Source organism: Spea bombifrons, chromosome 13 (genome assembly GCF_027358695.1).
Source record: "Spea bombifrons isolate aSpeBom1 chromosome 13, aSpeBom1.2.pri, whole genome shotgun sequence".
Classification (NCBI taxonomy): domain Eukaryota; kingdom Metazoa; phylum Chordata; class Amphibia; order Anura; family Pelobatidae; genus Spea; species Spea bombifrons.
The window spans coordinates 12,368,966-12,393,158 of record NC_071099.1 but is presented as its reverse complement, the minus strand read 5'-3'; the positions used below and the strand labels follow the sequence as shown (position 1 = coordinate 12,393,158).

At 45.4% G+C, this 24,193-nt stretch overlaps 2 protein-coding genes across 2 annotated transcripts in view; one reads left to right on the top strand and one right to left on the bottom strand.

The window, feature by feature from the left end:
* Positions 1–12: 12 nt before the first annotated feature.
* LOC128470889 (brefeldin A-inhibited guanine nucleotide-exchange protein 2-like) lies at positions 13–7,459 on the bottom strand (the record flags this gene model as incomplete). The annotated part of the gene is made up of 7 exons (XM_053452747.1): positions 7,145–7,459; positions 3,420–3,450; positions 1,562–1,682; positions 1,312–1,458; positions 1,041–1,220; positions 177–639; positions 13–29 (listed from the first exon to the last, which is right to left on the bottom strand). Coding segments are annotated over exons 1-7 (1,092 nt in total), but the record flags the coding sequence as incomplete, so codon positions are not given.
* A 9,062-nt stretch (positions 7,460–16,521) lies between these two features.
* The window catches only part of PREX1 (phosphatidylinositol-3,4,5-trisphosphate dependent Rac exchange factor 1), an 88,379-nt gene continuing 80,707 nt past the window's right edge, over positions 16,522–24,193 (top strand). The window contains exon 1 of the mRNA XM_053453058.1: positions 16,522–17,054. Coding sequence (XP_053309033.1) covers positions 16,917–17,054 — 138 coding nt within the window. The 5' untranslated portion in view covers positions 16,522–16,916. The remainder of the gene's footprint in view (positions 17,055–24,193) is intronic.

Here is a 24,193-nt window from a genome sequence, read left to right as displayed (position 1 = left end):
TTCTTGAGTTTTTTCTTGACCTTCTGGTTCTAAAAAAGGTGAAAAAGCAAGTGTTCGTTTAACAAGAAATGAATGAGCTCTCCAAAAAAAGCCTGAAGCAAGATTAAGCAGAAGAGGTTAAGCATGAGTTAAGTCATACAGCATGCAGAAGAGTATGTCGGGTGAAGGCATCTTACCGGCTTCTCTAGAATTGACCTCCTTGTGGCTCCCCGGTTCTGATTTCTCCGCTGTTCTGTCACCACCGTCTTTTGCTTCCAAGCTCGAAGCGGACTCTCTCGCGCTCTCATCTTCTGTGGCATCCGGTCCAGGGGTAGATTTGGGTTCTGTCCCGGTCTCGTCTTCTCTGCCATCCGGTTCCGTGACAGATTCGGGTTCTTCCGCAGTCCTGTCTTCCCCGCTCTGTATCTCTGTGCTAGAACTAACCTCGGTTGTGGCGCTACCCTCCTTGTGCTCGTCTTCCTGTCTCCCAGTTGGGTTCTGATCCCCATTGGTAATAGCGCCGCTGACTTCCGGTAAAGGAGGCTCAGTTTCTCGCCGGCCGGGTAATCGCGGGGAGGCCCGTGGAGATCCCGTCGGTTTGTGAATGGCGGGAGAGTGGGGTTTCTGATGAGATTTTTCACAGTTTGACATTTCTTCAACCTGGGAAAAAAAAAATAAAAAAAAAAAATCAGATAATGCACACCCCGGGTAAAAATTCACATAAAGGATTCTTTCCTAGATTGATGTCCCAATCCTACATTATTTCTGACTCTTATCACAACGAAGCAGAGCTCTGGGGCAAAAAAGCGGCACATCTAGCATTGGTCGTCGTGACCCGCGTCTGATGCGTCTCCCAGGAGAGGAGTCATTTAATGGCGAGAAACCAGGACACTCGGCTGGCTGCCCCCCCCACGGTATACACACGAGATTTGGTTTAGTTTTTTTCATAAATACCATCGTTTTAAGGAGTATCGGTCTTCCCCGGTACAGATTTAAGTACAAGTATAAACCTTTCACACGGGTAACGTTTCTAACACAGCTGAGGCTCGCGCTGGATTTACCGCTTGGCTCTCCATGCGGATGAAGATGACATTGAGCATCTGAGTGAGCGTGGCCTTCGCCGTCGTCTGATTCACAAGGTTCTTGCTTGCCAGGTAGATGTTGTAACACGTCCTCACGGTCTGGAGAATCGTCCCCTCGTGGATTTCGACGTACGGAGACGTCACGACGGTGAGCAGAGCCTTGAAAAAAAAAAAAAAAAAATATTGGGATATTCCAATAAATATATGAAAAATAAAAATGAAATGTCCAAAAATAAAATGCTGGAATTACCTTAATAATTTGAAGCTGAACGCCCTCATCTGTTTGGGGACCTTGGAAGCATTCACAGATGGTATCAACGATGCGGTCGATGAGACGCTTCCCAGGGGATCCTTTGTCCGGGGCATTGCCGGTGATGTGGCCGTAAGCAATGAGTTTCTACACAAGAAGAAAGTTACCGCCATTAAACATTCTGATCACCCCGGCATTAATTCCCTGGTCAATGCCACAATATAACATATAGTTAAGATTAAGCAGAAACCTGCAGGCAGTCCAAAGAGGTGCTGACCACGCGGGGCGACTTCTGCTGACAGGCCAGCTCGAACGGAAGAAAATATTTATCGGCTTCGATGAACGGAGCTTTGGAGGGGGCCGAGCCATCTCTTCAAGAAGAAACAAACCAGTCAGTATTAAAACCTGCTAAACGTACAACATTGCACAAACTCATTATAAACAGCATTACTTCAGGAAGGCCCCCACCCAAGAAGGGCTTGCGGGCCGGGGGGGGGGGGTCACATGGATTTCAAGGGACCTCTGAGCCATCATCTGCATTAGAGGACATATGATGGCTGGAGATTCCCTTTAATGGCACCAAAGCAGCCAAACCTCACAGTTCTTAAAAAAAGGAATGAATTCCTCAAAATGTTTTTTGTTTTTTTTTTAGAGAAATAGTGAATAAATCTGATTAGCACAAGAGAGCGCGAGGATTTGATTTCCTGGAAGATTCTTCTTATTGTTCTAAATAGAATATTAAAAACTCATCATATTGTGCTTTTCACAAACAGATCAAAGGTTGCAAACGTGCGGCTTCCACAAGCCTTACTTACTTAAAGGAATGGGGGGGGGCTGGTTGCTCGAGTTCCACCCTCCTAAGCAAACAATTTACACCCAGAACTTAAGACATAGGGGCAATAAAATGTCACACACCCTGCAACATGTGCACTTCGACACAACTTAACTCAGAACTAGTGAATATGAATACACACTTCCCTTCAAAAGTTTGGGGTCACTTGGAAATGTATTGGTTTTTGAAACAAAAGCAGATTTTCCCCATTAAAATAACCTGAAACGGATAACAGAAATCCAGCGCATACATGGTTAATGCTGTAAATGACTATTGTAGCTGGAAACGGCTGATTTTTAATGGAATCTCTTCATAGCCATACAGATGCCCTTTATCACTCCCATCACTCCTGTGTTCCAATGGCCCTTTATCACTCCCATCACTCCTGTGTCCCAGTGGCCCTTTATCACTCCTGTGTCCCATTGGCCCTTTATCACTCCCATCACTCCTGTGTTCCAATGGCCCTTTATCACTCCCATCACTCCTGTGTTCCAATGGCCCTTTATCACTCCCATCACTTCTGTGTTCCAATAGCCCTTTATCACTCCCATCACTCCTGCGTCCCAGTGGCCCTTTATCACTCCCATCACTCCTGTGCTCCAATGGACCTTTATCACTCCCATCGCTCCTGTGTCCCATTGGCCCTTCATCACTCCCATGTTCCAGTGGCCCTTTATCACTCCCATCACTCCTGTGTTCCAGTGGCACGTTCTGTTCCTTGATCCAAATTTAAGTTTAAAAGGCTAATTGATGGTTAGAAACCCTTTAGTAATTATGTTGCAGCCATGAATATCCTTGTTTTCCATGAAAACAGCTCAGTGACCCCAAACTTGTGAACACTCGTGTATACACACATTTTAAAAACACAGATTTCCTTCCATGATATCCCAGTTGTCGTCACGCCGGTTCAGCTCGTCCGAACCCTTTAAGTACAAAAATCCGACACAGAATTTCCAGAAAAGAATAAAAAAAAAAAAAAAAAAAAAAAAAAAAAAAAAGGAGGGGTACAGCGGGGGTCTTATTTTACACCAATGTTTTTGGGGGGGTTCCTTCTCGGTTTTAATGATATGAGGCAGCCTGAAAGCCTTTTTTGCTGAAATCTAACAGTCAAACCAGTAGGCTACCAGTAAGAGGATTATGGATATATCGAAATCAACAGAGCTGGTGGAATGTCTTGATTCTGTGGTTGCTATGGTGATAAGACCACATTTCATATTCTGCCCCAGAATCCCCTGTTATAAGAGCATGGTAGCTCTGCGAAAGATATTTTACTTACTTCTGTTGGCCAAGTTCAGCTTTAAGTTCATCTGGAAGAAAAGAAAAAAAAAATATGAGCGATTTTGTTAATCCATGAAACACGAAGCCCCCCGGCGTTACCCACCCAGAGAAATCTTCAGGCCGAGATCGTTCCCCGTCGGATGAAGCAGCACCAGAGAAAAGGCCGCCGAGACCACCAGGCGCTTCGCCTTTTAACTCTTAAAACGCCTGAGCATTATCAGTGGTAATAAAAGCATACGAAGAGTAATAGGTAGGATATGTCCCAGCTTTTGCTCAATTATGCCCCCGTCTGCAAAACTTTTTTACTTGTTTTGAATGCTGTTAACCCCTCGCACCTGGGGGCACGCGGCATACAATCGAGCCAGACGCCCTTCGGTAACCCGGTGTATGAACAGAGCTGGATTTACTGGAATAGAGTTAATCGGTATCCTTAACATGAAGCAAACACGCTCTCCGACTGTCGGGATAGGGCATGAAAGGCGCCCTTCACCACTGCCCCCCTCTCTCTCTCTCTTCACCACTGCCCCCCCCCTCTCTCTTCACCACTGCCCCCCCTCTCTCTTCACCACTGCCCCCCCTCTCTCTCTTCACCACTGCCCCCCCTCTCTCTCTTCACCACTGCCCCCCCTCTCTCTCTTCACCACTGCCCCCCCTCTCTCTCTTCACCACTGCCCCCCCCTCTCTCTCTTCACCACTGCCCCCCCCTCTCTCTTCACCACTGCCCCCCCCTCTCTCTCTTCACCACTGCCCCCCCCTCTCTCTCTTCACCACTGCCCCCCCTCTCTCTCTTCACCACTGCCCCCCCTCTCTCTCTTCACCACTGCCTCCCCTCTCTCTCTTCACCACTGCCTCCCCTCTCTCTCTTCACCACTGCCTTCCCCTCTCTCTCTTCACCACTGCCTCCCCCTCTCTCTCTTCACCACTGCCTCCCCCTCTCTCTCTTCACCACTGCCCCCCTCTCTCTCTCTTCACCACTGCCCCCCCTCTCTCTCTCTTCACCACTGCCCCCCCTCTCTCTCTCTCTTCACCACTGCCCCCCCTCTCTCTCTTCACCACTGCCCCCCCTCTCTCTCTCTTCACCACTGCCCCCCCTCTCTCTCTCTTCACCACTGCCCCCCCTCTCTCTCTCTTCACCACTGCCCCCCCTCTCTCTCTCTCTTCACCACTGCCCCCCCTCTCTCTCTCTCTTCACCACTGCCCCCCCTCTCTCTCTCTTCACCACTGCCCCCCCTCTCTCTCTTCACCACTGCCCCCCTCTCTCTCTTCACCACTGCCTCCCCTCTCTCTCTTCACCACTGCCCCCCTCTCTCTCTTCACCACTGCCCCCCCTCTCTCTCTTCACCACTGCCCCCCCTCTCTCTCTTCACCACTGCCCCCCCTCTCTCTTCACCACTGCCCCCCCCCTTCACTCCTGCCCTCACTGCTTTGGAACCGTCTGTACAACAAAGGTTAGTTCTGTCTGCCATGAAAAGTTTATTTAAAATCTGTAAAAACACCTCATTCCTCCAAACTTGGACTCAGATAACCCCACCGCGAAGAAGGGGCTCATTCTCTCCAAACCGGCCACACGTGGCACTTTAAAATATCAGAGCAACGGATTCACTTCAAGCCTGTGAATCACCGGAGCCTCAGCACCCGAGTAAATACCACCTCGTCGGGCACTGGCTCAGCACCTGAGTAAATACCACCTCGGCGGGCACAGGCTCAGCCGATCGATACAGGTCACGGGACGGGGCGGCCGAGACGATGACCTTGAACGAGGCTGGCAGGTCAGGAACCAGGAAAAATTTATTTAATTAATACTGATCTCCGCCAAGCCTCAAAAAACCTCCAGTTTGACTGCAGAATTTCTCTATAGAAATAACAGAATGAAAAAACTACCCCAACCTATTTAATAACCTGACGTTGTTTCCAGTATTTAATACATGTTGGATCGTTTTAGCTCTTAATACAATACACTCAGAGGCTTAGATGTAATTTAGGGAGGTCTTACTTTACTGGGAGGGTGGGAGATAAGTGGAACAGCCTCCAAGCAGAAGTGGTAGAGGGGATACATCGAATCAGAAGATTAGTTTAACAGGACAGGTTCCAGCATACATGCGACACAATGACATTAAAGGGTTAAATCCCAAAGTAAATATATGTAAGAAACACGTAAAGATCAGTCAGACTCAGTGCAAATACCAGAAACTGCCAGCGGATATTTATCTCGGACAAAAGGGCAGATCATACACCAGCGGCGGGTGTTAAGGTGACCCAAAGGCTGGTCTGATAACTATTACCTATAAATCCCCGACCCCCATTAGAAGACACCGGGCTGGCTCAGCCCTTAGTGAATAGATCCCAGTTTTAATGTCCGTTTACTTCCGTCAGACTCGTTTCACACCTTCTCATCGCGGCGGCCGATAAAAAAATCTTACAGGAGATGCTATAAAACCATGAAAAGTGTAAGAGCGTCTCAAACGCGATGGACCCGACCAACCTGCTGAACCTGCGCGACGACAACTTAAACCCCCTTCCACCCACGAAATATGGAAACACTGGGGAAGTGCTAAAAGCAGTGCAGTCGTCATAGCAACCAAAGGACCGTTCAGCCGACTGTTTAAAGTTTACCAAGTTTCTTTTACGTATAATCTCCAGTATACTGCGTGCATGCGCGATGTGGCGCACACCGGCACGAGACGGAAAAACACCTACAGGCAACCGGCGCGCATCCTCCGTGAGATAAAGCATGCAGGGAATTCCAACTTACATCTATCCACGAATAGATACCCGTTTGTTCAATATTGTCCCTCTGAATAAAGTTTCACTATTCAACAGACCATTCAAACATATTCATTATTGGGTTGAAACCCTTGCAGTGCCACATTGCAAAGCAGCCCCTCGGTCACTGAGCAGTATAAGCCACGGCTACCTAAACGCAGCCCCCCCCCGCCCAGATATAAGGGGCTGCGCAGTTTCAAGAGATATTTGGATTTTATTTTCCCAATTTATTCATTTCTTTTAAATTAGATTATTAAAGATTCTCACCGTTTATTGCTTTTATTCGCTAGATGATGAATTCTGCATTGATTTTTTTTTTTTGCTTTTGGAAAATAAAGTGTTAATTCCTGAAACTTCATCACATTGTATTGGCTTTACCCAAAAACGTAATATATATATATTTTGAGGAAAAAACCATAATAAAAGAAAAATAACATGTGGAAGAGGCTGAAATTCCAACGGGATCAATATGTCTCGTAGTAAAATGTTTAATGGTGGTTAAAGGGTTAAGGAAAGTTGCATCCGACCCGGAGGATTTGGATGCAAAGAGCTATTGGGAACACGCTAATATCGCCAACACATACCATGGCGTCTGTTCTGGAAACGTGCCAAGAGGTTTTATCGAACAGCTAACTGTACAGCGCTGCGGAATGTGATGGCGCTATATAAAACAATAATAATAAGCGAAGACGGTTAAATGAAGAAAAAACACATTCACGGCCCGGACTAAAAGGCCGTCCTCCTGACAGATGTCAGCTGGTGCAGAAGCTCTTGGGGTCCAGCTGTCGATCAAACACGATGATTCTCCCTGCAGCAGGATGGGGTTAGCTCATTTCCAAGAGGTTCTGCAGCAGCTGTGTCCACCCTGTAAGGGCCCCGGATATTACATGCCCCCTTCTCTCCTGGGTCCTGCCGCCATTCAGCACCAGAGCCAGGCACGGGGCCTCTAGGCATTCTTACCCAGGGCCACCTCACAGGCCTTCCTGAGCTGGGAGTTCTGGGCCTTCTTCACATCCTTATCAGCGAGGATTTTCTCCAGGGCCCTTGTCAGGAACATGCTTTTAGTCTTGTCCCCCTCGCCCTTCTCCTGCATGTCAGGGATGCCCCTCGGTGTCTTCCTTCCTCTAGCCCGGCGCCCAGTCACTGGAAAGCGGCTCGTTTCACGGGGGGACAATAAAACGAATCGGACCGCATCCCCATCAGGAAGTCAACGAAATCTTGCTCAGCACTGCGCCGCCATCTTGGAGGACGTCACATGACCGGTTCTCCAGTCACGCCCCCTTCCATGCTGGCAAACCAAAGGTCTCTGCGGGGAGATGGGTGACGTCGTTAGGGGGGCGTGATGCTGCGTTTTGACAGCTCCAGGCGAACTGGAGGGGGGCGGGGCAAACTGTCACAGCAGATTCTGCGTTCCATGGTGGGCGGGGCGCGCGTGGTCTATGATTGAAGCTGCAGTTCCACTTACACAACTCATTTATTACAGTATATAGTATGTTCATCAAGTAACCCCGAGCAGATCTGTTATTATATTCTCTCTTAAAGGGTTAATCACAGAAAAACAAAAATAACACATTTTAAGAAGGATTTTCTTTTCTTATTGTGACAGCCTATCAGTGCTTAGCCATCAGTCACATGACAATTAAGTGTTCCCGGCAAAATGTATGAACCTCGCAAACTTTGACTTGATGAACTCATTATTGCTGGGATGGGTTTAGGCATTTAACAGTATTACGACTGCTGTGTCTAGAGCTGCATATAGTTACAAAAAGTGAGTAAGTGGAACAGCACCTTTAATTCTCTGTTATTTTCTACCTCTTCTGGGGAGCGACCCCCATGAGGGGGCGGGGTTTATGACGCACATGGCAGAATGTACTTATTATTATTATTGATATAATTATTGTTAATAATAATATTATTAGTCTTTCCCTAGTCAAATATATATGTATATATCTCATATACAGTATGTATCGCGGGCTCACAGGGGGCATGATGTCACCTATGGGCTGTTAACCCCCGAGGGCCTGGGCAGAGCCCCCCCCCCCATTCAGGTCTGACAGGTTTTACGGCATTTCGTTCTCTGGGAAAGGCCTGCATGCTCCAGACGCCGGGTAATTCTCCAGAGCCGGGTCAGTGCCTGGGGCCACCCGTAGCTTTCCGGAGACCCCCGAGAAGCTCTATCAGTGTCGTATTAATCTTAATGAAGCCGAGGCAGGGACCCCCTCCGAGCCACTGTCCTCCTTCTCATCCCGTGTGTGGCATGGGGCGGATGTAAACTATGGCGGTTGTGCCAACTCGGCTCAGTTCTCCGTAGTGTTAATGGGCCAGTTGGGGATGAGCCCACTGGGCAGCGGCGCTGCAGGGAGTCTGATCCCCCAATAGGGGGCCCTAGGCAAAAACGCACCACAGGAGACCCCCCAACAGTCAAGGTGCCGGGGCAAGCCTGGGAGGTAGAGGGTCACTGGCAGCGCTGCACATGCGCAGAATGCTATCTCCGCTGTGTCCTAGACACCATAGAATGAAATTGGATACCATTGGATTGCTGACCCCAATCCTGCGGTAGAGCGGGCAAAATCGGGATTATCTAGTGCGAAGCGGGACGGTTTGGAGGTATGCACTGGTGACTGTCACAAGCCAGGTGTGAAGGTGGGGAGTAGAATATCTAACCCTCAGAAAAATACAAAGAAACAGAAAACATCTCCAAATATATCGCTAATCGCTAAAAATCACATAATTCCTGTGATTCTGGGACTTGGTCATTAATCACAAGTCGTTGCATTCGGGGCTCGGCGGGGTAGCTGCCGTTTATTGCGCGATGGAGCCCCTTGTGGCTTTATGTGGAATTACAATGCAGGCGCTACTAGGGCACGCTCTGCACTTTGCCATTGCATATGGTGCCCAAGTGTCCCGGATTTGAGGAGACAGTCACAACATAAGACCCCATTTTTACGTAATAAGCAGTCATATGATGAGAAACGCCTTTGGGGTCCCCACTTGCACTGGAGGGGGCTGGAGAGGCCAAGTTATGACCCTGTGGGCCACGCACATCTGAAAAGACCCCCGAGAGAGGGGTGACCGGGCGCAGTAAGGGCTCTTTTCCTGTTTGGGACGGAGACAGGCGGCCATTCATGACTCTCGGGCAGGATGCGATTCTGCTGCCTGCGGAAAGGTTGGGTAATTCTGCAAACAGGAAGCCGAGTTCTTTAGTAAAAAGAGATTTTACTGCGTTGTAAAAACTGGATTGTTTCACAGAATGTAAATCGACGGACTTGCTGTAAACCACTGGAATTCTGCGCTGACTGCCCCTGAGCACCAACCTCCAGCTGGCTCATCCAGCCTATGTTTGAGACCACGACTAAGCCATTTACTTCATCATTTTGGACCCAAATCCCCCCATTTTCCCCCTTATTGCCCCTTTTTCCTACCCAGATGCCCCTTTTTTCTAGGAGCTCAGAATGTTTGCAGGTTCAGGAAGGTGGCAGCCCCTCTGCCACATAACAAGGTCCCTCATCCCACAAGCCCTGCGAGAAATAGAGCTCGGCGAGACAGCTAGAGAGGCAAAATCAGGACTGCCCCGCACAAAGCAAGACAGTTGGGACTAGGGACTGACACCACTGAGATAAAACCTCATGCTGTGAATGTTTTGTGCCTAATTAAAAGTCTTTCGACATCTAAGTAAAGTGAAGAGATTGATCCGCTCGCCGTCTGACAGCTTCCCGCCGAAAAGCGACGGATTCAGGCGTCTCCTACCCATCACTGTAACCGGGTCGCGGGAACGTAACGCTTCTCCCTCCATTGTGATCCGATCCGGATGAAATATAAACGAGGACGAGTAACACCATCCGGTCCCCCGACGGCACACGAACCAACAAGGCGCAGCGAGGATTAAAAGGAGAGCCTCAACCACGTCCCAGAAAGTAGATTGAGAGGCAAAAGATGGATTAGTGGAAAGAAGCCGCCTTCCGGAAGAATGAAGGAAAGTTCCGAGACTATAAATCTTTATTAAGCATTTACTTTTATGAGGTTAAGCTTTACCATCGATGGTCACCTCCTACCAAACGTCAAGAGTCTACTCATTAAGAAGAACTAGGATCATACATAACATGGACCAAACATGGACCAACTCGCCAACACGTCATGGATTGCCCAGCCTAATTAGTCCTAATTTTATAAAGTATCGTACGTTTGGCCAACGCTACTCTGATCTTCTGAGAATACCAAGACATGCCAGCACCCAACTGTTGGCTCGTGATGCAACACCATGATGTCACTAACATGATGTGGGCGGAGATTCTGTGTGACATCACTGGGACTCTGTGTGGGTTCCCCAACTGCAGGGAGTAGGGCTTCTGGCAGGTCTTAACTGGCCAAATGGCGGCCCTATGTGGACCACTCATTATGTGTTAAGCTGGGGACCGCTGGGGGCAGAATGAGTCAACCTGGGACCCCCCCCCCAAAAAACCCTAATATGATTGGCTGGTTCAGAATGTAATACCCGGTATGTCAGTTTAAGACGTTCAGGATACTTGTGACTGTTATGTCTTCTGATATGATGTCATATTGAAGTCAGACTGTCTACGTGGAGAGGTAGGCTGGTTATTTCTCCCCAGGAATATCCCAGCCATGACACGTATCAACACAACAAAACCGATCAGATTCCAATTTCATCGCGTAGAATACTCCAATACCTTCAAAACCAGCGAACATTCTGAGCTCCTGGACAAGAGGGACATCAGGAGAGCAAGGAAGGACTTGCCTTTCTAAAGAGGGACGCTTGGGACGTACAGCTACACCCCCCGCACACACGCCAACCCACATAAAAGGAGATTGTGACGGATCCATCAGTTCTACAGTTCACCCAAAAAAAATATTTTTGGGAAAAATAGGTCTTTGTGCGTTTTCGACAAATCTAAGTCTCCAGAATGAGTCACGGTGACTCGTACTCACCTCACGGCTCGGAGTTATTTGACTCACTATGACTGTTCAGGACTTCACCTCCCGTGGATCAGGTGTGGAGGAACTCAACGGATACGTCAGCCATGTTTCCTAAATGATGGTCCTCAAGGACTTCCCAAGGCAGAGAGGAGAACTGGATAGAAACCATCGCCAACCCTCCTTGAGTCATTTGTTTTGCTTGTCAGAGGAAATCTAGTCACCCCCAGCCCGAGGCCTTCAGGATCTCCTGAAGTCCACCGACCACCAGAGACCTACGACGGAGCGTAGCTTCACCGAGACTTTACCCACGGGGAGTTTTTGGGGCAATTTTTGGTTTTCAGGAATTCATTCACAACCTCCATGGAGGATATAGATAACAGTGAATCTGGTGCAGAGCTTTCAAAAGGATGCTATCACCATAGCAACCAGCTATATATTCCATTACTTGTTTTGGTAAATAAACCACTTTACAAACTTCGCACCTTTCACCCCAAATCTGTCTTAAAAGGCCGCATTTTACCATTCTATAAAAATATTACAATAATATATAATCCCACTTTTTTTTTCTATTGTCTTTTAAAGGATTTGATTTAAAAGAAACCTCAAATCTTTAAAAATGTGGGTCATTAATAATCGGGTGTAAAAAATAGCTATTCATTCTTTATCGTTTGGAAAAAGAAACCTTTTGATGGGGAGAGTTTTAGCGGAAAAGTCTCTAATGATATCTCCGGGGCTTAGGGTAACGATTCGCATTTTATTCTTTATTTAATATGACACAGAAATTGGGTAAAATTTCATGCGGATTCATCAACATTATTTCCCATCCTTATTTGTTTGACAGCAAATGAAACGTCTTGAGACGACCGTGTCAAATAACGAAAGCCAAATAAATCGCTTTAAACAATCGCGTGACGCCTGACAATTCTTTTCCTTTCTACGATCATTTTAAAAATCATTTTTCATAAATATCGCTGTTTTCTTTTACCCCGGTTGTAGTTTTTGCCGCATAATATAATGTTTTCAGGCAGCTGCATATCAGCCGTTTGTATCTCGCTCTGTTATCTGATCCCTGATCTACTAAACACCCCGACTCCTTATCATACTGCCTGTGGGGAATGCTGGGGGTTATATTACTGTATACAGCGCCGGGGGAGGTTATTCTGTATACAGCGCTGGGAGGTATTACTGTATACAGTGCCGGGGGGGTATATTACTGTATACAGCACTGGGGGGTTATTCTGTATACAGCACCGGGGGGGGGGTTATATTACTGTATACAGTGCTGGGGGTTATATTACTGTATAAAGTGCTGGGGGGTTATATTACTGTATACAGCGCTGGGGGTTATATTACTGTATACAGCGCTGGGGGTTATATTACTGTATACAGCGCCGGGGGGTTATATTAATGTATACAGCGCTGGGGGTTATATTACTGTATACAGTGCTGGGGGTTATATTACTGTATACAGTGCTGGGGGGATTATATTACTGTATACAGCGCTGGGGGGTTATTTTACTGCATACAGCACCAGGGGGTATATTACTGTATACAGCACCGGGGGGTATATTACTGTATACAGCACCGGGGGGTATATTAGTGTATACAGCACCGGGGGGTATATTAGTGTATACAGCACCGGGGGGTATATTAGTGTATACAGCACCGGGGGGTATATTACTGCATACAGCACCGGGGGGTATATTACTGTCCCTTACAAAAAATTACTGCAGTTTTTCTGAAGTAATACTGCAGTTTTTTGGACATGAAAAAACTGCAATACTGCACTTTTACTGCAGTATTACTGCACATTTACTGCAGTTTTACTGCATTTGTACTTCACTGTACTGCATTATTACTGCACATTTACTGCCCTTTTTTTTTACTGCAATTATACTGCATTGTACTTCAATGTACTGCAGCTTTATTGCATTTGTACTTCCGTACATAAATAACTGCAGTACAACTGCAGTACAGTGAAGTACAAATGCAGTAAAACTGCAGTAAATGTGCAGTAATACTGCAGTAAAAGTGCAGTATTGCAGTTTTTTCATGTCCAAAAAACTGCAGTATTACTTCAGAAAAACTGCAGTAATTTTTTCGTAAGGGGTATACAGCACCGGGGGGTATATTACTGTATACAGCACCGGGGGGTATATTAGTGTATACAGCACCGGGGGGTATATTAGTGTATACAGCGCTGGGGGGTATATTAGTGTATACAGCGTGGGGGGGTTATTTTACTGTATACAGCACCGGGGGGTATATTAGTGTATACAGCACTTGGGGTTAGTTAGACGTCATGTTCCTGAATAAAATCACTATAATAGTATCTGTTTAAGAATAATGATGATGATGATGATGATGGTCGCGTTGAATCACGCTGCCGCATTCAAGCTGTGAAGAATTGCATTAAAGGTTGCTAGGTAACCCAGTTTAACCCCTTGCCTACCACATTTATGCAAAGCATGATTCTGCAGTGCCGTATTTTCAGAAAAGCCGAGAGTTAACCCTACAATAACTTCCGGATTCTGTGTGGCTGACGTCTGGACACTCACATGATGCTGACCTGTTTTGTCCTATTTGCCCTTTGTACCGCACTGCAGAATATGATGGCGCTATATAAACTAAAAGCAAACAATTTACCTATCTGTAATCCCCCGGGTAGGATTCAGACTAGGCTGACCAAAACACTCCATGCACAAATACCCAAACGCACTATAATGTCATAATGCAATCCTGGGAACATCATTGTGCACACACACGCTAACACCGTAAAGTTTCGTACACACACACACACGCTAACACCATACAGTATCATGCATGCACGCTAACACCATACAGTATCAAGCACACACGCTAACACTGTATAGTATCATGCACACACACGCTAACGCCGTACAGTATAGTGCACACACACACACATGCTAACACTGTACAGTTTCATGCACACACATGCTAACAGCGTACAGTATCATGCACACATGCTAACACTGTACAGTATTGTACACACACACACACACGCTAACACCGTAAAGTTTCGTACACACACACGCTAACACCATACAGTATCTTGCATACACGGTAACACCATACAGTATCATGCACACACCCTAACACTGTATAGTATCATGCACACACGCGCTAACGCCGTACAGTATAGTGCACACACACACATGCTAACACTGTACAGTTTCGTGCACACACACGCTAACACTGTACAGTATCATGCACACACATGCTAACACTGTACAGTATCGTGCACACACACACGTTAACACCGTAAGTGTCATGCACACATGCTAACACCATGCAGTCTCATGCACACACGTTAACACCGTAAGTGTCATGCACACATGCTAACACCATACAGTATCATGCACACACGCTAACACTGTATAGTATCATGCACACACACGCTAACGCCATACAGTATAGTGCACACACACACATGCTAACACTGTACAGTTTTGTCCACATACACGCTAACAGTGTACAGTATCATGCACACACATGCTAACACTGTACAGTATTGTGCACACGTTAACACCGTAAGTGTCATGCACACATACTAACAGCATGCAGTCTCATGCACACATGCTATGTTTTCTTTATTTAACTGCTTGTTTTCCTGTACAGCACTCCATCGTTACGTATCACTTTTCATTAGCACTACTGTGCGTTTTCACGGCGTTGATGTGTCACCATGCGCAGGGTGATCTGTCTTTGTGTGTTGATGTGCAGCAGGTATTGTGCATTATTGTTTCCCTAGCTGCAGGATTTCACATTTCTCGATGGCTGCCCTTTTTTCTTTGTTTTATTGTTTTTTTTTTAACACTTGGAAAGCGATCATTTTATAAAAGCATCCAATATACTTAAAATCTGGAGGGGAACCGCGGTCGCCTTCTAAATGGGTTTCGGTTCACAGGTCAGCAGGTGCAGGGCGTCCCGCTAACGAGGGATCTGATCAGTCTCAGATATTCATTGAAAGAGCATGTGCTTGAGGTGAGGGATATTTTGCAATTTACCAAGATTACATTAAATCACATCATTTTATGCATTTCCCCCCCAATGAAACATTCGTTACATAGTGTCACCAAAGGACTACAAGGTCAGATAAAGTTACAATAATGTAATATTTTACTGGTAAATGTTTAATAATATAACAAAGTTAATTGCCGTATAAGCAAAAAGGTATGTTTTCTCTAACCTTTAATTTCCGGTTCACTGCTCCTTTTTGCTTTTTGTAAAACTGTCTAGAATTAAAATACTTTCCCTCCAAAATATATCGCTTTTAGCGTTTCATTCAAAATGTTGTAAGAGTTGCATTTTTCTGTATATATAAAACATTTGTTAATTTTCCAAGTGAATAAAAAATGAAGTTTTAGTGATGAGTTCTGGCCCTTTATATGTCCTGCAATTAGGAAAAAATACCACCAGAGGGCGACATTACCGAACTTTTACAGCAGGCCACTATAACTAAACCTGGTGTGATTTTAAAGGAGCCTCGTCCTATTTTCTCAAATAAAAACATGATTATTATATTATACTTTGGTGGCCCTCACAGGTATCATGCATCTTAGGGCCCTATTGGCCCTCTGCGGCTGCACCCCCAGTACTGACCTATCATGTTGAATCACTATAATGTATTTAAATAACATGATCATACATATAGTATTCCTTCATTTGTGTATAAAGAAATCCACTCCTTCTGCTAGAGTTTGGCCCCTCAAATCTTTCTTTTCCTTTTGGCCCTAAGAACCTAGCCCCGCCCCTGAGGATGTATGTGTTTAAAGAATCTTGGCGCATAGGGTTTTATTTCTTTTTTATTATTTTATACTGTTGCTTTATACAGTTTAATATTATATCTGTTACAAAGTGGCAATACATTCTGTGGTGCATAAACATGACAGCAGATAAACACTCTATCTATTAATCTTTCTATCTATCTATCTATCTATCTATCTATCACAGTATTCAGTAAATTAATTGGTAATGAATCAATTTATTGTATCTGTATAGATGAATATGTTATTATTTCTATTGGTATTTATATTTTTCTTATTACTATTATTATTGATGGTATTATTGTTATTACTGACGGTATTATTATAACTATTATTACTATTAGTAGTATTGTGGTTATTTTTATTATTGTTATTATTATTGATAATATAATGATTGATTATATTATTATTGTTATTATTGATATGATTACTGTTATTATTATGATGTGATTGATACAGTTGCAGATCATAGAACCCTGCACCTAGGGCAGAGCAGCAGTGAGTGTGTGTGCAGGGAGTGTAGCGCAAGCTCCCGCCCTCCCCCATTGCTGTCCCTGCGCCGCACACTGTGCGCCTGAGCCTGAGCGGGCTGTTTGCAGACGCTCTCCAGCAGCAGTAGCAGTAGACACCCAGCTTGCAGCAGCAGCAGCAGCATCCCTCCCGTGGGCAGCTCGTGAGTGTGAGTGGGACATGCATCCCCACGGACAGCCCTGGCACCAGAGCAGACCCGCCACAGGCAGCTGAGTGCACTCACAGGGAGCCCGCTGCAAACTTCGCTCAGAGCGCTCACTCCATGCTGGATTTGGGATTTGGATGCCTCGTGTACCCCTAGAGGATGGTATTGGGGTCCCCTGTCTGCCTGCAGAGTATCGCAGCACCGCGGAGGACTTGTAAAGGTTACATTAAGTTCTGATTACTGAGCAGGGGTTCAGCACTCAGTGACAGGGCTGGGAGCTTTTGGGGGGCTGTGAACCCCCTTGGAAGTTGGGTGGGAGTGGGCAGATCTTTCGGCCATGGAGGCAGAGGGGCTCGGTACTACTGTGGAAAGCAGCAAGGATTCTGATCGGCAGCTCCGGCTCCGCTTGTGTGTTCTCAATGAGATCCTGAACACGGAGAGGGACTACGTGGGGACCCTGCACTTCCTGCAGTCGGTGAGTAAAGGGTTATTTATATGTGGGGTGCATGTTGGGCTACAGATATGAAGCCCCCCCCCACCCACATGTCCAGCTTTGATTTATTTAACAGCTATAATCTAACAAAAAGAGTGCAAGCTCTTTGGATCAGCCCTATAATCTAACAAAAAGAGTGCAAGCTCTTTGGATCAGCCCTGCCTACCCCTACATCTGATCCCCAGTGTGTGTGTGGGGGGGGGCGCGCTTGATCTCTGGCATTCAAAGGGTTAATCGAACACTAAGGCATGGCTTTATAGACTGATACATTGTTTCTGCTTTTGTGACCAGTAACTATTGCTTCAGCTGGTTGGGAGATGCTAGGGTTAAGTCTTTTTAACCCTTTCAGTGTCAAAAAATCTAAAGAATCACTGTGTTTTAGCCAATTTCATAGTGATTTATGTAAATGGGGAGAGTTGTTTTTTTTCTTCCCTGCCTAATTACCCCCCCTTCATCAGAGAGTCCCATCTCAACTCATGACTGGGTACTGATCATGGAGCAATAGGCATGTATAGGGCAGTTCCTGATGTTTGCCCGTATGATGTTTTAAAACTGCTCTGATGTCATCCGAAAAGAGTATTTTAATTAAACTGGCTTTTTTTGTGTCTGTCGAAACCAACAGGATGCATAGTAGGTGCCACCGTCGCACCCCTTCTGTGTCAGCGGGGTCTTTGGTGTACTTTAAAACAAAACTATATCGCTCATGCCTTCCTCACGCGAAGGGTCGGTTTTGTAAATAACATTTATTGGATGCATGGAATAGACACCAGCAGAGATGGTAATCAAATGTATTACAATAATACAGAGAATGTATTTGGTTTATTCTCTGTGACACATGACCAGGTTTAAAGAGTTAAATGGAGAGTGACCATATAGTATAAGTGCTTCCTGCTGATTAATTTTCATACTTTTTTTCTTCTACCCATTGTGGAGGTTTTTGGGCTCCTTTTTGTGTTTCTAACTTGAAATTCTTTTAGATTGGACACTTTTAGTGTCTTCAGTTTTTGTCGTTGGGGTACAAGTTGTGTAAATATAAACAAAGTATCAGTAGGACATCCCTTGGGTTTCTTCTGCGGTCTTCTCCATTATCCAGGGTCTACAAAAAAAATCTCATCACCACAATATCTTAATATAAAACAATGTAGTTTAAGGTCGTAAAGCCCACCAATGATGTCATTAAGAAGTCTATTTCTAACATTTCTGAACACAGAAGATGAGAGCGCTGAGCATTTTCCTCCTGATCTGTGTTGTCATGGCTACGTTTCACGTTTGTACCCGAGATGTAGCTTCACATAAACTGTCAGGTCCCTGAGGTCCTTCCATAAGATGTTCCTCCTGTTCTGTTAATCTGTAGGCCACTTACTTACCAGGACCGTTACTCCTTCCATGTTCTTCGAAGGGTTTGTTGGGTTTTATGGAATAAGGTCAGAGTTTTGGCTGCCACCGGCCGCAGAAGTGTCTAAGACCTTAAAGATGAGGCTTAGAAGACTCCATCTAATATCGGGTCTACCCTCCCATATAGTCTCATTACTCAGCGTTGTAGTCCATCTGCTCCTTGGCTGAGATTTCATATCCCACCAAGAAACAAATGGTCCAAGGGCTGGGATGTAGCCTTCAGAATTACCGGAGAATGGCTGGAAGGAGCTGGACTTGAGGTCTTGGCAGCATCCTTCCTATCGGTCAAGAAGAAAGGTAGCACTTAGTCAACTACATCAGCAAAACCAGGGACATCGTTATGCGTTCTCCACAGACGTCGGGTTCTACGAGGTTCTTTCTCCTTTAGCTGATGGTCATCACCTCAAATCTTTTCGAGTTTGCTTTATTTACCTCCGTTTATTATAACTCTTGGTGAAGGGCTCTCGCAATCAGTGGGTTAGGCGTCGATGGTGGAAGAACCATATTTGCCATAAACTCTGAAGATAGACGTCTGGGGGGTATAAGGAGTGAGATTAGTCCCATTTATACGTTTTTGATTTCAGACTTTTTTTCCAGCAAGGATCTTCTTTAATTTTGCAATTGGCAGAGCAACAATGACGCATGCAACGATGTATGTTCTGGTTCCCCTGTTCCAGAAGTCCAGTCCCTCCTTTGGCCTTATCCCCTGATGCCTCCTCTCCCCTCCCCTGATGCCTCCTCTCCCCTCCACTGATGCCCGTCTTTTCTAGGAGGTCAGAATGTTTGCTGGGTATCAGGGTATCGCAGGGTTCTACAGCCCTAAAAGCCCCCATAATGTGTATAGAAACAGCAGGAAACGGCTTTATAAATTAAACGGGGTAAATAAACCCCATTATTCTTCTTTTAAGTCTCTGACTTAAGCACTTAATGTAATTACAGACTGTCCTTTTTAAGTACGGTAATATTTCCACTGTTCCTCTCCTCTTCATCCTCCGGAGGGTCCCATATATCTGCCCTCAAGCCCCCAGATAACCTGGTTTATATGTGTCCTACATACATTTATTATTATTATTATTATTATTATTATTATTATTATTATTATTATTTTTATATAGCACCAACAATTTACATACTATTAACTTTTGAAACGTCAGGTGCAAACTCTGTCCCTTTAATCTGACCCAATACTTTCTTTTTCCTTATTAGTTAAATTGTGTCTTCACAGCTGCACATGATCACATCCCTAATTCGTCAGGAACAGGATGTAACGAGTGATTTATATTTTTTGCATTCTGTGTCTTTGCGGTTAAAATGTCTTAAGATTTTGTAGAAGCGACTTTGAGTTCCTGTATCTAATGCAACCTCATGCTGGGGTACGGAGCACATGAAATAAATGCATGGTTGGCAGATACCGCTTGTAATTGTAACGGATTTGTGGGTATTTTACGTTGGATTTAATGTGGATTATTTACAGGAGCAGGGAGAATTTGGAATACGGAGTGTGAATTTTGGTGTGATGCGTGATATTCTCGGGTAACAGATGATTCCATCAGGGGGATTCTGCCTTTTATCTGTGGCTGATGAGCTCCAGGAGCCAGGCAAGGATGCCCCTTATCTCCACTACTCACCAAATGGGGGGCAGATATCCGCTTATCTGACGGAGGGCATCCTTACCACAACAAAAGGGTGTCGGGGCTTTTAATCCCGTCAGCCAACTGCCAACAATAATTAGATTTCTTGCGGAATCGCATAACGAGAGAGATTACAATCTGTGCATATCAATGGCATCACACGTGATAGAATTAATACGCAGCGTGTGCGTTAAGTCACAGACTCAATGAGTGGAGATCAGAATGCGTGCAGCGTGAAAGCCTCGGCTGCTGCGGAAGCTCTTTGGGTCCAAGACGTTATAAAGTTGTTTTTTTTTTTTGTTTTTTTTTATGTTTTGGACGTTTACTTCCTAAGCCTTAAAAACCAGGCAAATGAAGTAGGAAGTGGTTCTGTTTGTGAAGCCTGTGCTGGCTGTTGCTGGGCGTGAAGCCTACGATTCGCTTTATCAGTTGTTATATACATTGACGTCAATGCATATGATGGCTGCGTGGTCCCTTTAAATAGCCATGTCCCCCCTTCCAAATGCAGGACCCCCCCATATCTATTTGCCCCTTCCCCCGCTATCTGCACGCAGGAGACATATTTGGCCAAAAACTTCTCTTCCAGCCCTGGCTCGGCGAACGCTGCGGCCAGGGGTCTGTTCAGAACGCGTGCGCGGAAAGTTGGTTTCCGAGTGAGAAATCGCACCCCCCCAAATATTTTTCCTCTCTTACCCCGCGCCCCAAATATTTATCTTGCAGGAGGTTCCATCAAAAGGCATCTTCTACTCTGGAGAGTTCCAGGAGGTCTAGCAAGACCCTCCATACTTACAAAGCACTTTAATAGGCATTCCTGGTTGGTGGGGGGGGGGGCCGACCCGTCCCTTTAATTTTGTCCGTGTGATGTGTGTGTCTTGTTACAAAGTCTCCAGAATTCACCGACAAGTCATAGTTTCTGAGTCCGTGTAATGTCTGCCCCGAGCGTCACGCCATAAAGACGTCTGAATGTGTCTTCGGGGTGGAATTCCTTCGCCGCCGCTCTGTTGTGTTCGGCGTTGCTAGGGGCGGCAGCCTCGTTCTCTACGACGTCTTATTAAAAAGTCATAATAAACGAATAATAAACTTTTCCTGCTCTAAAGACTCAAATCATAGTCGTTGGTCTCGTCTTGGATTCAGGAGCCGTATGTCGTTCCCATGCTCGTTTAAATCCCCTCACTGTATTACCCTCTACCACCTCTGCCAGGAAGTTGTTCCACTCATCTACCACCATCTCAGCAAAGCAAAACCTCTTTCCATTCCATCTAAGCCTCTGACCCTGCTTATATGCCATCAGGGGGGTGGAATGTTCATCCTAAAAGTCATATTTTTATTCTCAACCGGTCAACCCGCTCGCTGTCCTCCTGTGGTTTTCACGTGAGATTTTTTTGCTGGCTCAATGTATGGATCGATTATTAGCACCTTTTAATATTTACAATACAGATTAGAAACCCCCCCTGGCTCAAAGGATAATCCCGGTCCGGTATAACGGGATTAGCGTGTGTGTGTGCGCGTGTGCGCGTGTTTTGGAAAATCCTGGCCTCCCAGAGACATTGAAACGTAACCAGAGACCCGGAGCGCTTCTCTTATCTTAATATCTCCAAGCGAGCGTCGGCCCCTTCTTAAATAGGATCCGGGGGCACTTGGCAGGAGTGCGGCCAGGTGCTCCAGATGGTTGTTATTGAGAGGGCCGATTTCTTCACGCAGGTCATTAAGGTCATTCCGGGGGAAAACTATTCAAAAAAGAAGCAGGATTTCCCGCCGTAATCTCATTAAATGTTGTGATTTCCTTTTGGCTCCGGGGCTGACGTAAAAAAAAATATATCCAATTAACTTTGCAAATTAGAAAGTTCTCTGTACTTTAAGAGGCTTAGATATTGGCAAATGGGTTCGGATCGGGATATTTGCGGAAAAATTATCAACTTTTTGGGTTGTTGGCTGTGTTTCCAACTCTCGGGGGTCTCTAAGCCAATTTATTCAGGGTTTATCTCACTGCTTGGCTGGAAACCGTAGTTTGCGACCGTCGTCGTAATAAAGAAATGTTTCGTGTTCCTGATCAGCGACCTCAATGACATCATAGACCAGGAACTGGAACCTTGCTCCAACGTACAGGGGCAGTTTAATGTCGCGGGCGGCCTCCCCAAATCAGAATGCACGTTACTGTTAGTGAATACGCATTCTTAAAAACTTCCCTTTGGTAGAAGCTGCAGCTTACCACCTCCTCCAGGGTCTGATGATTCTACACCACTGATTGGCTGCTTGAAACGACCAATCAGTGTCAGGTCAATTAAGTTGGAAAATTAAAATGCATATTATTATTTTTATTATTATTACTGTATATATATATATATAGCCATCATATTCCATAGCGAAGTACAACGGGTAAACAGGACATAACTAGTACTATATCACTTAACAATTCGGCTTGCAGAAACAAGGGGTAAGGAGGTCCCTGCCCATAGGAGCTTACAATCTAGAGGGCGTTAGGGTTTATTACACAAAAGACGGAATCAGCCTCGGCAGGTATATACAGAATACTCTCGGCATCAGAATTCCGGAGGTGGTTTCTGGTCCGTTTCTGATTAAATTACAACCTCTGGTTCCAGTCTATGTAAATCGTCTGATACCCAGAGATAGCGTTACGGAGTGAAATGTATATTATTATCAATAACGGCTGCCGCCCGTGGATTTTTTTTAAATGTGTAAAATCTTATCTGCCGCTGCAGTCCGGACGAGGTCGATGCTTGGATGTTTCCAGATAACCTGGACGCCCCCTACAAACGGCTTCTTATATACGGCAGATGGAATGTATGGAAGGAGCGCTTCTTTTGTTGTATGCTTTCCGTCACGGGTTTTGTTGTCAATAAACTCACTTATTTTTATGTAGTTCGTTTTTTCTTCTCTTCCTCAACCTTTCCAAAGGCTGCCTGAGCCAATCAGCAACAAGCAGCAACTCACCAATAGGAGAGATAACTTAATGACATAACCTTTAAGATTCACACAGGAGTGATGGGAGTGATAAAGGGCCATTGGAACACAGGAGTGATGGGAGTGATAAAGGGCCATTGGAACACAGGAGTGATGGGAGTGATAAAGGGCCATTGGAACACAGGAGTGATAGGAGTGATAAAGGGCCGTTGGAACACAGGAGTGATGGGAGTGATAAAGGGCCGTTGGAGCACAGGAGTGATGGGAGTGATAAAGGGCCGTTGGAACACAGGAGTGATGGGAGTGATAAAGGGCCGTTGGAACACAGGAGTGATGGGAGTGATAAAGGGCCGTTGGAACACAGGAGTGATGGGAGTGATAAAGGCCTCTGTACGCCATTAAAAATCAGCCGTGTTCAGCGACAAGACTCAGTTACAACATTAACCCTGTCTGTGCTGGATTTTGATAAATTTCATTTTATTTTAATGGACAAAATGTGCTTTTCTTTGAAAAACAAGGACATTTCTAGGTGACCCCAAACTTTTGAGTGGTGTTAGTGTGTGTGTCTGTTTGTATATGTATGTATGTGTGTGTGTTTAAGATCTTTACAGTAGCAGATGTATGGAAACGTTGTAGCAGTGAGTGTGTCTCCACCGTCTGCCACGAAGGGTTTATTTGTTGTGTATTTATTTACATCGCATTAATAAACCCAACGGCACGTGCTGTAAGTTTCTTTAGATGCGTTACGGTTATTTCCAAACTCTACACGTATGTTTTAAGCGTGTGATTTAAAAAAAACAAATGCATCAGAAAATACACCAAGGTCATCACCTTGTTATAGCAAATTATTTAACGTTACTAAGAGGGTGGTAGATAAGTAGAACAGCCTCCCAGCAGAAGTGGTACAGGGTAATACATTGAGGGTATTAAACACGCATGGGATAGACATACGGCTCCTGAATCTAAGACGAGACCAACGACTGATTAAGGTTTGAGTCTTTACCGCAGGAGTAATGGGCGACTAGACGGGGGCCGAATGGGGGCCGATCTGCCGGTAGTTTCTGTTTTTATTATCCATAACAAGCAGATAATGTCTCGCTGCCGCCTGGGTCCTGCAGGAATGTATTTTCGTGTTTTAATCGCGTATTTTGTTTTTCGTGACCCTGAATCGAG